Here is a 17,050-nt window from a genome sequence, read left to right as displayed (position 1 = left end):
GGCTGGTAGTTCATCTCAGCATGGCTCTTTGCTTTGCACCCCATGTCCCCATGGCCTGCCAAATTGAGTCTCTTCCCAGACTCTTAAGACATAACTACCAGGAGGATACGCCTGGTGCTTCTGTCCTAAGGAACAATGGTTGGAGCCACCATGAAGCACGTTGGCATCAAAACACCAGGCACCTACTTTGCTGAGTTCAGTTTTGATAGCTACAATGGAGCAGAAGAAAGGACTATAAAGTTTTCTAAGTCCTCTTCAATACCATGTCTTTACATTAGATTGTTCTAATTGTAGTATAGTGTTTGTAGCAAATGTAGTAATACATTGAATTTTAAAAGATTCTGAAAGATAGCATGTTAATTTACCATATCCATATGTTTGCCCGTGTTATTGCCAGACAGAGATTTATCACAATTTGATTAGCTTTTTTAACTTTTACCAAACACCCATCATTGATGGCTCTATTAGCTCTGCTGCCTCATTTATCATTATTGAGGTACAACAGCAGATTGAAAAGATGGCCTATCTCCAGTGGGAGTGGCAGAGGAGCATGATTAAAAGCATTCATAATGTCCCCTGCTAGTTCCCCATCAAACTGCTGGTGTCATTGACATTTCCAAAGTCAGTGTGCAGCTTAAGTCCCCATTATAAGCCCAGCCCGACCCAATGACTTTCAGTTCTTCTTTTGTCTTTTTACATTGAAGTGTTTCATTTAGTACTGATGGCACTGGGACAATAATAACTCAATAATAACTAATTACCATAATAATTAATAATTGAGTTGAATATCCTTTAATTTAATTGAGAAACAGTCAATTATTTGACTGTTCTGTAAGGCACCATGTACAATATTCAACACAATTGTTTCAATTAGATTTTTAATATTTTAATATGGCTAAAAGCTCATTTTTATCCTCATACATCATCCATTTGAAAACGGCTCACAATGAAGATATACATTAAACAAACTGACATGAAACATGCACTGCATTTAGCCACATGCACTTTAAATTTACAATTCCTGATAAACTTAAGATGTGGATGCCCCCAAACTTTAAAGAAGAGAGTCTCATTTCACATCAGCAGTGTTGACCATCCAGAGTAGTTGTCCTCTGCCACACACACTGAGATCAGCTTTGGATCCCATTTCTTTCAGCAGCCTTTGTCCACACATCCGTCTTCATCCCCCGTTCAGTTCATTGTAGACTTAAAACAATGCTGTCCCCTGCGGAACTGTACTGGTGTAATGAATGTCCTCCCCAACTCCCCCAATTATAGGGACCTAAAGGCGAAAGAGGAGAGAAAGGAGAGGCTGGACCCCCTGGAGCTGCTGGACCTGCTGGTGCCAAAGGACCCCCTGGAGATGACGGTCCAAAGGGCAACCCTGTAAGTCCCCCAAACACTCTCAAAATCGCAGTGGCAAGAGTGTTTTCTGGCACTCAGTCTAACAGACTCAAATGTACTGCTTTAAAGGAAATGTCCCCCACCAGCCCTGAGGCAGGCATTTCATCCTAGAACATATTAAAAACTAAAAAGCCTTTTCATTGAGGGAGATTATATTTTATGCCTGCATGGTAATGAAATGCAGTGAGGCTTTTTGTCATGGATTTGCAGCATCATCCTTAAGTCCATCAAATTGTCTTTGATGGTTGTTACCAGGTACAACAGGACTAAATCACTATCTAAATTACTAACCATGTCCTTTATACCTGTATCCAGGGAAATGATATCTCAGCAGCAGCGCCTTTTTCTACACTGATGCATGTCATTTCTCTCCCTTAAAGGGTCCTGTTGGATTCCCTGGAGACCCTGGTCCTCCTGGTGAGCCAGGTGTTGCTGTAAGTATGAAATCTTTCAGCAATATTTACACTATATAGGCCCATATATAATAGATAGTGTAGATCTTTGTATTGTGAATCATGTTAAATCCATAAATGGAACAGTATGATAGTTAAAGTATAGATCAATATTTTCAGTGGCAGACATGACCTAACCAGCACATCTCTCTTTTGCAGGGCACTGATGGAGAATCAGGAGAGAAGGGAGAGGATGGTGAGGCTGGTCAGCCGGTAAGTTGTTGTCATTCCACAGTCTTTGGCCAAAACAAATGAGTATGTATCATTCACTGTATATGTTTCACTCGAGGGACACTTTAAAAGCACATAATATAATATAATTATCTTAAAGATCAGTTACTTTGCAACAGTGTATGAATAAGAATCAATATGTATTGTTTACACTTACCTTATATTCTATTGTAGTTGTCCATCACAAGTTTGCCTGCAGTAAAAGCTGTAATTACATCTAGTTTACATCATCATCTAATACATACATACATACATCTAACTAACATTTTAATTCATTATATTTACTCCATACTCTTTGGTGTAGGGTAAATGGGCGTATTTGCCATGCAGATTCATTACTTCTGATTAGAAATAAAAGCCAAACAGTACATGTGCTGGCCCTGTGTAAAGCGCAACGAATCTCAACTCTTATTAACATGTATAAATGTAAATGAGCCTTTATCATTGCCAAAGAAAAATACATAAACTATTTTTAGGTACTCCATGAATGTTACATATTTGAATTTTGAATAAATACATGTTTATGAACTCTGATTGCATGCTGAAATGCTACAGTGGAAAAGATAGAAGGTATATTAAAATCTGATACATTTTGTGTAGTGGCTCAGTGCTCTTTGAGAGGAAAACATATATATCCTTCTGTTATACGTCTTTACATGTAACTGTGTACTCAACCGATAAAAGAGCTCAATAACTAAAAATATTTACCAATGCAAATTATGAAAAAAATGGTTTGATTGCTTGCAATTAACTACGAGATAATTGGATGAGATGGATGAGTGTGTCAGGAAGCATAGTACGTGTCATTTCAGGCAGTGCAGTGCCTCATCCAACTTTGGGTTTTGGCACAACTCTTGTGGACTTTCCTGGGGTTGAATATTCCCTAAATGTCAATATGATCTCTGTGTTGTTGTCCTTTGGCAAACATAACAAGATATTTAGTGAAGCATGCTGATCTCTCATTGAAATTCATATCAGCACTGACTCATTTGTTAATACAACTTGTTTTATTGTCTGTAATAGCATCCTGCATCTCCAATCTCTTTGCTTGTTCTCAGGGACCTCCAGGTCCATCAGGAGAAGCTGGCCCACCTGGACCACCTGGCAAAAGAGTAAGTCTGTGGCCATTAACTCTAAAATGACTTCAGTATTTTATTCATGCATGTTTGGTGGTCCCCTTTTTTGGCATTTCATCTTTGCAAGAGTGAGTTGTTTTGATATGAAATCTCTTGGTGACCAAAGTTTTAGTCAGTGTTAAAACCATGACTCAACAAACCCATGTAAAATGTTATAGCCCTATTTAAAAATAGATGAAATGAGTGTGTATCTGTTGGCATTGTAATCTCACTCCTGAGCCAACAGACCAGTATCCCGCCTCGCTTCGCAACAACAACTCCCCCTCGACAACTCAATCTTGGCAGTCAAGCAGAAGAGATTCACATTCATTAAAAGTAGAGTTGGGAAAACAAAGTGGGAGATTTAAAGGGTCAAGGTGTTGCGCTGTCTGTGAAGAAATCCTCCTCAAAGCCTATTGAGAAATGAATGGTAGGATGTGAAAATCATGAATCATTTTTTTTTTTCGTAGCAAGAAATTGAAAAGGCTTACCAAAAAAAAGCTGGAAAAAAGACCTGTGGGTTTCAAACTAATTTATGTTGTTTTGGCAGTGGGAAGAAAGCGAGAGAGTTATAGCAAGTCTGACACATTATTGATCTATGGCTGCTTGACTGACAGTCAGAGCAAAAAAAAAAAAGGCATACCATGGACGTGGTAAAGTTCTTAAGAAGTTATGAGAAGAGAAGGGTTGGCCATAGGAGTGCCAACCAACAAAACAATGAAATAAAATAAAACCTCTCATCTGTGTTGATTGTGATGCGATCATCTTCATGAGATTTTTGTCTGCCTTTACTAGATGAACTGGGTCTCTACTTTGAGAAAACAAATCTGAGTAAATGTAAAACACAATTAAAGTTTCTGCTTCTATGATGTCCGTTATCACTCTAACCAATAAGGAGATCCTCTCCATGCATCCTACAGTATGAGGTTGAGATAACAGAGTGAAATATCAAAGCCAGTAAGCTACTTTTTGAATGCACAAATCTGAGGTGGAACATTAATATATTTTCAATATGATGTGAAGCTCAAAGTCCACATGAATATGAGCAGCTATTCTCCTGAATTTGAAAGAAAAGTCACAATCTCAAGTGACTGACTGCATTTCAAAGAAAGACTCCAAGGCTCAGTCCAATGGGAGAAAAAAATATGTCATGCATTTTTAAACATGCTGGGCTGATTGCTTTTCTAATGTGCCCAATGAAATTTACATTCTGAGCATTTAGCATGGTATCAGCATATGCTGCACCTAAATGGCCTGGGGATTATGGTAAGGAAAAGGGCTATTTTATCACTCACAGGTCTTTAATCGCTCAGGTGGGGAAAGGAGGGACAGAAGATGATCCCTGCTGCTCCCCGACAGGTTGCTCCTTTGCATACATAAGTCCACAGCAAGCCTTCGGTGTCTTCTCAGCGTTTTGCCTGTATAAAATGGCAACAATCCTTAAATCTTTTATCGAGCACAGCCTCCGATTCTGAAAAGTCAATTTACTGTAGCATAGCAGAAAATGTAGTTTCATCTGATTTGCTAATGCCTTAATACTGGGAATGTATTCAACTTTGCTTCTTGAAAAGAGAAATATGGAAAAGTTATTAGCTTCATCTGGCTTTAATTTTTTTTTTTGGGTGCAGGTCACTATTTAATTTTGTACCTTTTTATCCTTTCTCAGTAGCAATTTCATAAGATTAAGGGCAGTAATAAACTTTGTCTCATACACCTGATGCTGCAGAGCCATCAAAAAGGTGCCCTGGCGATCTTGACAAAAAGATCACACCTACACATTGATTCTAGCTGCTGTATATCGTGCTACAATTGAAATGGCTCTTTGTGCTCAAGAGCCTGCCTCTTCCTCAACAGTAAGAGGTAGAAGAGTAGAAGATGAAAGCACCAAGACGAGAGGCGAGCTCACATTATAGGCTCTCAGTCAATAGCCTCCAGGCTTCAGGCGGCCAGATGAGAGTGGAATTTGGATGGAGAGGGGTTTTGAAGAGGGACCACTGCAGTTGAAAGAAATCATTGTGTGCCTGAGAGCTCCTGACAGAAACATGGCCGTAGCCAGCTATGAGGTCACCGAGGTCTGGACCTCTGTAAAAAAATGTACTGTATCTCTGCATCTGAATGACATTAAACTGCTTAAAACTGGCAGCTGTCTGTGCGGGAGAGCTATCTGAGCAGCGTGTGTGCACCACGGACATCTTGCTTTTCATTTCGCCACCCGTGTTAACGAGTTAGAGCAGCCACATGAGCAGATACAGCAGGAGCCGCGCTGCAGCCGTGCATCCTGCCTATTTTCTGTGTAAGGCGTGATTCTCAGCAAAAATAGACAGTGACAATGATCTGGTGATAGTCATATTGACTTCATACCAGCAACATTAGATAATTTACACATATCACTACAGTTTCAATGTCTAAAGCCATCTGTAGAATATGTCACAGGCATGAATACAATATGTATAAAAGTAAACTGAAATGCCAAGAGGCTGGCAAGATGTACTGAAGAAAAACTGGTGGTGAGGATCATTCCTGGTTTAAGACTAAAGCATGTATGCAGCATACATGACACAACAGTGTACATCATGTAAAAAAGATTAGCCAGCATACAAACAGATGCATAACTGAGTTATTTTTGCTTAATGATGTTAGCTTCTGTTGTTGTACAGTTAGTGTGTGCTGATGCTGTGTTGAAATGCTAAAACTAAACTGTCATCCTCCTCAGGGACCTCCAGGGGCTGCTGGTGCAGAGGGCAGACAAGGAGAGAAGGGCGCTAAGGTAACAAAATCAATTCATCCTTCACACAGTAGAGTCGTCTCAGCAAGTCCCTGTACTGCCTCCCCGTTACCCGTACCCACATTGTTCCCCCTCTTAAATTAAAAGCACAAAAACGCAAAAAGTAATTTCCATCCTAGATTAAATGGAAATGTATGGATGCAGCCTATTTGAGTCAAACTAAGATGCACTTGTTTCTTGCATTGTGCTGTGGCTTAATTTCAAGACAGACAAAAGGAGTCTAGCCCTCAGGTATTCAGAGTAATTATATTTTTCCCTTTTTAGTCAGAATCAGAGCCCAAATGAAGCGTCTCTGAGTTTGCACTTGTTTCACACCAAGCTCCTGGTTTCATCAGTCTAAAGCTATACATATGATCTGCTACCTGATCTGTTACCACCAGCTGGTGCACACTTCATATAAATCACATTTACGACAAACACATACCTCTCTACTCAGCTAATCTGGTTACATGAGTATGGATGTAAAACTTCATTTCCTAGTACACTATACTATAGTAGTATTATGAACTATCTACATACGAATGTATTTTTTTTTTAATTGCCTTGAAGAATGACCTTTAAGGAAGCACGTGTTTTATCTTGTTCTTAAAGGTGGAAATCAGCCTTGAAGGTGTGCTTGCCAAAAGATAGCCAAAATAAACAATAGTTTTATTAAAGTAGTTCTGCCCACTTTGCTTATAATAAGCCTATAATCTGTAAATACCTTGCAGCTCAAACTTGATATCTTATTTCCATGAGCTCTGTCCAGTCTCTGTGCGTATTGATGTATTTCAGATTACAGTCGGTCCTCCGTGGCACACTTTGAACTTGAAGCTAATTTTCTCATGGACCTCAAATGAAAACATAGCAGGATGTAGCACCATATATGGCTGTGCCTGTTCTGAACCTCAGTTGGAGGAGCCGGAGCACTCTGGCTCATCCGATAACTCAGACTCTTGTTTACTTGTCCCCATTTACCCGATCTACACACTGCATACTGTCTGAGCATAATTTAAAGCTAAAAGCAGCCCACAGCTGAATTCTGATAAAATTACTCTGAGATACCGAGAGGCTCCAAAGAAAACAACACATCAAGTGTTCTTTATGTGCTGCAGATTTTAGAAGTTGATGCACATGTAGACTTTTTTATTATTTAGATTTACCTGTAGAGTGTCCCCCCTGGCTACAGTTACAACAGACATTCATTTTGTTTTGTATTTTTTTTATTTGACTGATGTTTTGTTCCTCAGTAACATTACAGTAAGCTTAAATTCCTAAATTATGTAACATTGCTTCTTCACAACACTTGCATATTCACATACAGGGTGAGGCAGGTGCCGAGGGTCCAGCAGGAAAAACGGGACCGGTTGGACCCCAGGGACCTTCAGGAAAGCCCGGTCCAGAGGGTCTGCGTGGAATCCCTGGCCCTGTCGTAAGTCTGAGATACCACAGTGATTTTTCCATGTGATACATTCAGCTCCACTCTCATACAGACATGCATGCTTGAACACAGACACCCACCCACAGTGGGTGCACATAAAAAGGTACTGCTAAGGCATGATGAAAGACTTAATGGAATAATCAATACATCCATTTGGCTTATACTTTAGTTTCGCTTGTTTATTCCAGCACACTTTTTCCCCCTATTTGGGCTATTAATCATTGTGCTGAACACAGCAAATCAATGGCAGGCCAGAGAAAATACAGCAGGCTATAATGCTCACTGCAATCGAATGGCTTTTCACAGGGTGAACAAGGACTGCCCGGCTCCCCAGGACAGGATGGTCCACCTGGCCCCATGGTTAGTATGTGTAATATCTATCTCTCTGCCTCTTTCTCACTATTTATCTAGCTAGAGTTGGAGTAGTTGGGAGGTATATTTTTTCATATTTGACAGAGATAGGAAATACGTTTTCCCTGAGTTCCAGTCTTCCAGGTTCAGTCAGGTGGAACAAAACCAACTGGACTGTCCCTATGAGTCATATCTGTAATACATGGATGGTTTAATGCCTCTTCTTTTGTTCCCTTTTCACGTTTCTTTGTCCCTATTACCTCATTTCCTGCTTCAAGTTTTCTGTCTTGCTAGTTTTCCTCACAAGGTCTTGTCTAACTTTTCTCTGTGAAATTGATTTTTTAACTTGTGCTATTGTTGTTTAGGGTCCTCCTGGTCTTCCTGGTCTGAAAGGTGACCCTGGATCTAAAGGTGAAAAGGTGAGTGTAGCCCCTTTTCTTCTTGCTGATTACATTTCCCAGGTTCCAAATAGGCTGGCAGATAAACAGGAAAACGGTGATCTAGGTTCAGACTTCAGTCAAGGCTGTTCGCCACTTGCACAGAGCTTCCACGACTTTGCAATTGATCAAAAGCAACACATCTTTTAGAAATACAAAGCAGCGTTGATAATAGAGCTTATTGTTAACATTTAGGAAACAATTAGTTTTTGCCATAGCTGCTGTAAGAGAAAAACTCTTAACAGGATTGAATATGCAGCTGAATGTGATGTATCACTCTGATCTCTCTAATCTTGCTCTTTTCTTCGTTGCCACTGTCAAATTTGCCAGTGAAATATAACTGCAAAGGATATTCAGACAGCACACATTACTCTATCTAAATTGCCTCCCACACACTGACATGATGGCTTGAGAGAAAGCAGTTTAAAAGCACACAATAGAGGTACCATGTTGCGTGTTGTGCGTGTTTAATGCTCTCAAATCATTGGGTCTGGTTAAAGCTTGCCTATTTCAAAGTCATCATCTTAGTGTTGTGAATAGTTTTTTTGTGTGTCTGTTCCAGGAGATACATTTATATTATAATGCCTGAGGATCTGTATTGTCATGAAACTTCACAGCCTTCCATGTGCATTTCAGTATTGTGGAAGAAATGCTGTTTGATTTTTGCCCGTGTCAGACATGAATACAATAGCTTTAAAGTTTTAGAGCACAAAGGACATTGCTGTTTCCTCTGACTGTTCTTTGTGTGTGCTCATTTGTTTTCGTCCTACAGGGTCATCCAGGTTTGATTGGCCTGATTGGACCCCCTGGTGAGCAAGGAGAGAAGGGAGACCGAGGTTTGCCCGGGCCCCAAGGTTCTCCCGGTGGCAAGGGCGACAGTGTAAGTAATTGATGACTCCATTCCCACCTTGGTCCCCGGCCCTTTTGCCCTCCACCTCTCGCCCTTCCACCGTGGCCACAGTCACTTGCTGTTGACTGAAACCCAGTGAAAGAGGCACTGACTGCACTGCACTGCACATCTCTTCACTCACCATGAGCAAACTTTCTGTTGGTTCTAGCTTTGACAGATTGGACTACTCATTCATATTGCTCAAAGGATGTAAACAACTGTATTAACATGGCTTTGAGGCATCGTGTTTAAACTTTTGATCTCCCCTTCACTGTTTTTGGAGAGGATCAGTTTCTGTGTATCTAATGCCTACTGTGCATATTTAACTGCATTGTTGAAAACACTGAAACGAGTTTGCTTCTGAACCACAGCATTAAAATGAATATATTCTTTTCAACCACTGAGCCCTCCACTAAAACAGTAAGAAGAACTGAAAAAAGGTTGAAGCTCAGTCTCGATAAAGGACTGATGACAGCCTTCATCCATTTTTAAATAAACATTGCAGGATGACTGCATTCGCGATTCTGTCCTGCTGTGGCCCTTGGACTGCCCTGGCTTGGTCATTTAAAATGATGGGTTAGATTAAGTATCTGGAAGTTAGGCCTACTGAAATCGTAATGTCCCCTTTTGTCAGAGCACAAGGGCTTCAAAAAAGTTTTCACTCAGTTTACCATTTCCATTTTAGGATCTGGAAATAGGCTTCATATTGTTTGGCTTTATTTCCTGACTAAATTGAGCTATACAATTGCGAATTGCTAGGTTCAAAGAAATCAAGTGCAGTGTTGATGGCTAAAATGAAGTATTCTTCTCATCTCAGTTAATAAAAAAACTCCATAAGAAGGCTCATTATGCATTTGTTCCATATCCCTGGTCCTGTGCCATTACATTCTAGCTTTTTCATTTCGCTCATTATTTAAGCCTCCCAATAATACTTTAGTCTACAAGGTTTCTTTAATATATACTGTATCTGACTTCTGCTTTCATCTCATCTTATCACAGGGTATCGGTGGTTCTTCCGGTCCTCTCGGTCCCCCAGGCCCCCCCGGTCTGCCTGTAAGTCTTTTACTGGTTCACTCATTCATTTAGATTCTACACTGACGATAGAATGACTTTGCCAAATTGCTGTGCTTCTGTTCTATATGCAGGGTCCTCAAGGTCCCAAAGGAGCCAAGGGTTCATCTGTGAGTACTATCAGTGTTTAAAAGGAACATTGTCACTGTTTGTATGTTTGATTTATCTTGGTTAACATGTGTCTGTTCACGTGTGTCCCAGGGTCCTGCTGGTGCAAAGGGAGACACTGGTACAATTGGTCCTCCTGGTCCTCCTGTGAGTATTTAAGACCACTACTGTTCCCTCTTTTCCTGCTAAATTAAAATTGCATTGAACACAATCTCAGGTCAGTTTGCTTGTATGAAATCTAAAACCGTTTTCCCACCACACCCTACAGGGCCCACCAGGTGAAGTTATCCAGCCCCTGCCCATCCAGTCACCCAAAAAGACCAAGCGCTCCAGTGGCATGCAGTCAGACGCAGCCGCTGCCATCATGGACTACAGCGAGGGAATGGAGGACATCTTCGGCTCACTCAACAACCTCAAACAGGACATTGAACGCATGAAATACCCCATGGGCACACAAAACAACCCTGCCAGGACATGCAAAGATCTGCAGCTCTGCCACCCAGAGTTCCCTGATGGTAAGCAGGAGTGTTTGACGTAAAAGTAAAGTAATACTGAAAGAGTTTTGTTTGTATAAAAACACACCCCTCTTATTAGTGTAACTCACAAAGTCAGGCTACAGCAGAGAAGAACTTTATAATCCTCGGGAATTGAGACACTAGAGATTCTCCCCATTTTCTCTGCTTTTCTGACAAACTGATACTCAAGTGAAAAAACAAACTTTTTTTAGTTCAAACAGTGATTGAGAACACTGCCCAGAGAAGATTGGGCTAATCAGTGTTGGAACGTTTCCCTTTCTTCCTTATGTGTGCTTACTATTTGCAGTTTAAGTCATTTTCCATCACCTCCTCAGTCTCCATAAGAGCAATAAACAAGAGGCATAATGGGAGTGACAGAAGGTTGTCATTTAGAGCCACATGGATTGGTTTAGGTTGTCCTTACTCATTTTGCTTCTGTTGAGCAAAATTGTCAAAATTGTTGCAGATAAATTATACCCCGCTCCAGGCATAACAATAACATTTTATCTAGCAGTGTATAAGCCATGAAAATCAGCAGTAAACTACTTTAAAGCAGAATTTCACATAGGATCAAGGACTTCTAGCACACTTCATTTCTGAAAAGGAGCTTCAAGCCATTTTCTATGGACAGTAGTAGAACAGGATGTTTAAGTGTGCTTGGTTCTCCTCAGGCGAATACTGGATTGATCCAAACCAAGGCTGCTCCGGGGATTCCTTCAAAGTCTACTGTAACTTCACCGCCGGGGGCGAAACCTGCATCTATCCAGATAAGAAGTCTAATGGAGTAAGTGACTTTGGATTTGTACCCACGAGATTTGTAACTGCCTGTTTCTAATCATCATTTCTCATCAAATCTTAATCCATTATGTTAAACCACCACATCAACCAACAGCGCAGCACTAGGCTGAAGTTGTCAAAGGAAGCCATTTGATTTGCTTCAGGGCTAAGCTTGTACATTTTGATATTCACTTTTGTGCAAACAACACAAGAACCACCAAAAGGCAAATACGATGCAATGTTTTGACTATAAAGTTTGTAAAAAAACGATATTTCAAAGATATTAAAATAACATACAGGTTTATCTTCTGCTCCCAGATGATAGACTTCGATGCTACCCTTCAGGCTGTGTTTTATACAATAGACATTTTTTATATAAAAATATAGATATAATGCCCATGATATTGTCTATTATTAATATGCCCTATCTGGTTTTGTTTTCTACAGGTCAGAATATCTTCATGGCCCAAAGAAGTCCCTGGGACATGGTTCAGTGAATTTAAGCGTGGGAAAATAGTAAGTCTTTTTTTCCTCTTCTTTCATCCACCTCCTTCAGTTTACTGCAAAAAATACCAAAAAATACCAAATACATAAACTCCTTCACTCAGTGCTAAACTGAATGGATTGCTCGATCTCTTTTATTTTCCCTGCATTCTCCCATGCACCTGTGCAGAGATACTGCAAAATGGCAAGCAGCTGCTAATAGACTCAAATAGCAGCACCACCCATAAAATTGTGAGGCAGTGACCCAAAGTTGCTCCCCATAGAGAAATTCCAAACTGCCTTATGGTTTGAATGTGTCTATACTTTAGGCAAAACAAGAGCAGAGAGAATTCAAAGTGCAAGGGGTAGGCTTTCATCATGAAAAAGATTGCTTTTAGGTAAAATAATCTACTTCCTTTTGAACCAGTGCCTCATTTTCAGTTACTGTCATTACAATTCATTACATTTCTAAGACTGTTCTATATAAAGAAGAGAGCATCAATAAAACATTACAGAGGATTCAAGCAGGATGCCTGAGTATTTTAGCATTTCAGTAGTCCTCACTCTGCCCTTGAACAGTTAGAAATGGTCTCGGTAAACATCAGATTCTATTTCTTGTAGTCAAAAATGAAAGAAACAAGTTTGTCTGCTCCATCAGACTGCTGTCATGCTGATGTATTTCCTAAGAGAAAAGACTGTGACAGAACAATACACAGTACATCTCCTGGTTACAAACTGAGGGCTCTGTTAATGCACATATTCAGATAAGGTTCACTGTCGGGGTCTTGTGTGTTCTGTAGACCTCTCGTCTTTTTAGATTCAAGACAGGCAAGGCTCATTAGGTTGACATTTATTAAAGTGAGACAAAAAATATATTGTTACAAACATACATATGCTATTAAACTACCATATATACTGTAAGACAAAGTAAATTCAATGACTCACAAATGTATCTTGCTCTGTGCTTTTCCTGGACATCATCTTTCACAGCCTTTTAGAAACTATATTATCCTACTGTAATTAAATGGAGAACAACTATCTTAACTATAGACTGTTAAGATCTTAACACACAATGGTAATTAGATAACGTTGTCCATGTAGGAATTAAAGTACCATAGGACTAACTGATGCCTACAGTACTGTAAGTGTAGAAATCCTCTGGCTGGCTGTAAAAGTGTTCTCCTGGGATGGAGGACTTTGGCGAGAAGATAGAATCCATCTGAGCAAAAGTCATCTGGCCTGACTGAGCAAATATGTCTTTGTTGAACAGAGGGCTTTTCTGTGATGCAACTCCTGTGAACTAAGCTCCTCTGCAGTTGATTTAGATGAGAGTGCTGTGGCCCCATTCAGTAATGTTTAAAGTTATAGTGACAAAGCAACTAAGGGTAATTTTACCATGCAGCCACTATCCTTGTCAAAGCTGTTTTGGGATTTATTTGGGTTAAGAGGCAGCGACGGTTACTGTATATCAATTGGAAAACATATGACTAATTGTTATAGGTATTTTTTATTTCCCCCCCCATAACTAACTTACTTCAATATTATTTGGGCCAGGACATACTCTTCATATCTTAAGAAACTGTACACCGTACAAAGGGAAATTGTGTGATCAGCTGCCTTTTCTAACAGAAATAAAATGTAAATATTTTCGGTTACACTTTACTTGAGGGTATCTACATAAGAGTGACATGACACTGTCATGAACGTGTCATAAACATTATAAACAAGTCATAAACGTTTATGACATAACGCTTCTGTCATTAAGTATCATTCGGTTTTTGTCATGACAAGTTAGGGTTAGGGTTAGAGTTAGGGTTAGGGTGCATGTGTCATGACAGTGTCATGTGCTCATGACAGTGTCATGTCACTCTTATGTAGATACCCTTCAAGTAAAGTGTTACCATATTTTCATTGCCTTCAACATTAATAAACTACAGACTTAATCTTATTTAGAAAATTATATTTAAACTCTCCCAAAACACTTCAGGTTTTCTTTCTTTTTTTACACTAATTTGTGTTAGTTCGTCACACACTCTAACAGGCAGTCTAAATATCTTTATCTTGTTTTATGTTTCAGTAATGAGGCCGCATGTTCAAGATACAAAGCTGGCTATTGGAGATCTAACATATGCATAATTTCTAAAAACATTTTAAACATCTCTGGTTCAGTTTATTTTATTGTTTTGACTTCTAATTGCTTTATTATTATGTATGACTACTCCTTCATATTTTTTACACAGTTCTTTCATAATTTCTTTCTCTTCTATTAGTTAGTTTATTTTAGTTGTTTTATAAATCCAGTGAAAATGTAGAAGTGTTTGCTTCTTAACCTTTGACCTCTCTTCCTTTTTGCCCACCAACAGCTTTCCTATGTTGACGCAGATGGAAACTCAATAAACATGGTACAGATGACCTTCCTCAGACTACTGACAGCCTCTGCCAGGCAAAACTTCACCTACAGCTGCCACCAGTCTGTGGCGTGGCACGACGCCACCAGCGACAGCTACGACAAGGCGCTGCGCTTCCTGGGCGCCAACGATGAGGAGATGTCCTATGACAATAACCCTTACATCAAGGCCCTTTCAGACGGCTGTGCGGTAAGCCCTGTCCATGGATCAGTTTGTCTAAATGAGCAGGGACTGTATGGCTGTTACAGGCATCACTCAAAATTACTGTGTTTTAATTCGACTTATTCGAGCAATTCAAACGGCTAATTACAGCATGCACGTTTTGCTGCTCTTTAAAGTTGGATTTTTTCGGATGAGTTACCCTAGCTAGCTAGTGCTATTAAGAAAAAAAGAACAAAAATCGAGCATGACTTCTGACACATTATGTCCTGTGGTGTTTCAAATAGAAGTTTAAGAACTGTCAAGCTTTGAATAGTTGGAATCAGTTACTCATTTATTTGGGACTTACTGAACAGAACTATTATTTCTGTAAGGAAATCACATTAGTAGTGAAACAAGAATGGAAAGCTATGTATTGTAGCTGATGACAGCTAATGATTGTTAAAAGCCCATCTCTCCTCATACACACACATTAGCAACGTTTTCCCAGTAGCTCGGGTCTAAAGGAAATGAATGGACTGACCTAATAATCAGCATGAAGACACAGTGAAAGGTTTTGCCAAAGGTTTTTTTTTTTTTTCTTTTTTTTTTTTGCTTGTCTAATTGTATCTCTGTGTCCGTGTCTCTCTTGTTGCAGACGAGGAAAGGCTATGGAAAGACTGTGATGGAGATTAATACTCCCAAAATCGATCAGGTTCCAATCATCGATGTCATGTTGACTGACTTTGGGGACCCTAACCAGAAGTTTGGGTTTGAAGTTGGGCCCATCTGCTTCCTTGGCTAAATAAAACACGAAAAAGAAAAAAAAAAAAGGACTCGATGGGGCCAGCAAAGAAAGTCAAGTTGAGACGTTTTGGGTACCACCAAACCCCATTTCTAGCCCCCCACCCTTTTCTATGCCACATGCAAGTTTTGAATAAGAGATGGTGTAGCAAAGCATGTCTTTCCATGTATGTACATGTAACCCAGGAAAATACTTGTTGCCCTTGTAGGGCTCGAACCACATGACTTAACCACGTTATGGAGCAAAGGTGAAGGACATTTGAACGCGTGGCAGAGGAGGGTGAATCGGAGGTAACCAAGAGAGGGGGTCAGGCGACATAAGGGGACACAGACCTCCTCTCTGGATACTCCAGGTGCTGTATGAAAACGACTACAATGGTGCTTGTTCAAAACACACACAAAATATAAAGAGGTGCTAAGAAAGAAGGTGTATTTTGATAATTATAAAAAAAAAAATGTAATTATTATTTTGTACAATACTGTTATTTCTGAATCCACTTTCAAAACTTGCATGTGTATCAGATTCTGCTTCCGGCTCTTTAATTTCTATGTTGGTTCAAAGATATACAGTGTAAGTTAAAGATATCATTCAATCAAATAAATTTATAATTCTGATATTTTTTTTGTTCAACACATACTGTGTATTTGTCATGAAGCAAATAAAGTGAGCATTCAAACAATTCTCTATTGCTAAATTAGACTGTATTCCCTTTGTATATATTGACAGTCCAAAGCTTAAGGTTATTTGCTGTTTTGCCCTTGTGACCGTAGGTGAAACAACTGGAAGTATCACACCAGCACGTATACACATCTCCCACTAATGTTGTGATCCTGTGCTAGTAGGAAGAAATCATGGCATTCATTTTTCCTTTATTTAATTCTATTTGTTGTTTTTTTCTGTTTTGTTTCCTGACAGGCTTTTTATTTTGGTTGTATACCTCAAACTTTCTTGATAACCTGTAAGATGCAAGGATGTTATGCCCTGTATATACCTTGGTTAAGCAATTAAGTTTATATATTTTGGGTGGGGATTTTTTTAAAGAGAGAAATACGTTAACTGTTAGACATCCACTGTTCAAATCCTTCTGTGAATGCAATGAGAAGCCCTTTAGGTGACCCATTTTTGTAACTAAAATGAGAAAATGTTTTAATGTGCTTTTTATAGTTCATTTAAATATTAAAAACTGGATTCTAAACAACAGTGAACTGAATGTCTCTATGGTTTGTGTAAAATGACTTTGGAGTAGATCTACCTAACTGTACATGTTAAATGCTTTAAATCAAGGATATGTTAATTCAACTAAGACTCTGGGCTGGTGCAATTCCATCTCTCTTGAAACCAATAAAGTACCATCTTACAATAATTCCCTTTTATTCTGAGTACATGAATGGAAACGTGAATAAAATGTCTCCTTTTGTTTTTCATAGGAAGAATGGCAATTTTTTTTTAAATGTTCCTATATTCGCTGTTTATTTCCACAAGAAGGATTAGCTATGGACATATATTTACTATGAGCTATATTTTTCAATATGTATATGAGCGTAATAAGTGTTGGGGGACGACACACACACACAAAAAAGCCATTTAACTCCACTGGATAGGTTTTTTTTCATTCAGATAGAGTGAAACATCAAGGCCTATATTACACAAAGGATGTAAAG

General features: G+C 39.3%; 1 protein-coding gene across 8 annotated transcripts in view; it reads left to right on the top strand.

Annotated features, from left to right (window-relative positions):
- The window catches only part of col11a1a (collagen, type XI, alpha 1a), an 87,384-nt gene extending 70,632 nt beyond the window's left edge, over nt 1–16,752 (top strand). For all 8 annotated transcript variants that reach the window (XM_035999468.1, XM_035999472.1, XM_035999466.1 and 5 more), the window contains 17 exons: nt 1,279–1,386; nt 1,785–1,838; nt 2,016–2,069; nt 3,146–3,199; nt 5,916–5,969; nt 7,291–7,398; nt 7,714–7,767; nt 8,124–8,177; nt 8,968–9,075; nt 10,084–10,137; nt 10,230–10,265; nt 10,357–10,410; nt 10,532–10,778; nt 11,450–11,562; nt 12,003–12,071; nt 14,402–14,635; nt 15,243–16,752. In XM_035999468.1, coding sequence (XP_035855361.1) covers nt 1,279–1,386; nt 1,785–1,838; nt 2,016–2,069; nt 3,146–3,199; nt 5,916–5,969; nt 7,291–7,398; nt 7,714–7,767; nt 8,124–8,177; nt 8,968–9,075; nt 10,084–10,137; nt 10,230–10,265; nt 10,357–10,410; nt 10,532–10,778; nt 11,450–11,562; nt 12,003–12,071; nt 14,402–14,635; nt 15,243–15,389 — 1,602 coding nt within the window. In that variant the 3' untranslated portion in view covers nt 15,390–16,752. The remainder of the gene's footprint in view (nt 1–1,278; nt 1,387–1,784; nt 1,839–2,015; nt 2,070–3,145; nt 3,200–5,915; nt 5,970–7,290; nt 7,399–7,713; nt 7,768–8,123; nt 8,178–8,967; nt 9,076–10,083; nt 10,138–10,229; nt 10,266–10,356; nt 10,411–10,531; nt 10,779–11,449; nt 11,563–12,002; nt 12,072–14,401; nt 14,636–15,242) is intronic.
- The last annotated feature ends 298 nt before the right edge of the window (nt 16,753–17,050 follow it).

This window comes from Sander lucioperca, chromosome 1 (assembly GCF_008315115.2).
Source record: "Sander lucioperca isolate FBNREF2018 chromosome 1, SLUC_FBN_1.2, whole genome shotgun sequence".
NCBI lineage: Eukaryota > Metazoa > Chordata > Actinopteri > Perciformes > Percidae > Sander > Sander lucioperca.
The sequence above is the reverse complement of the archived record's forward strand: the minus strand, read 5'-3'. Positions and strand labels throughout refer to the sequence as shown.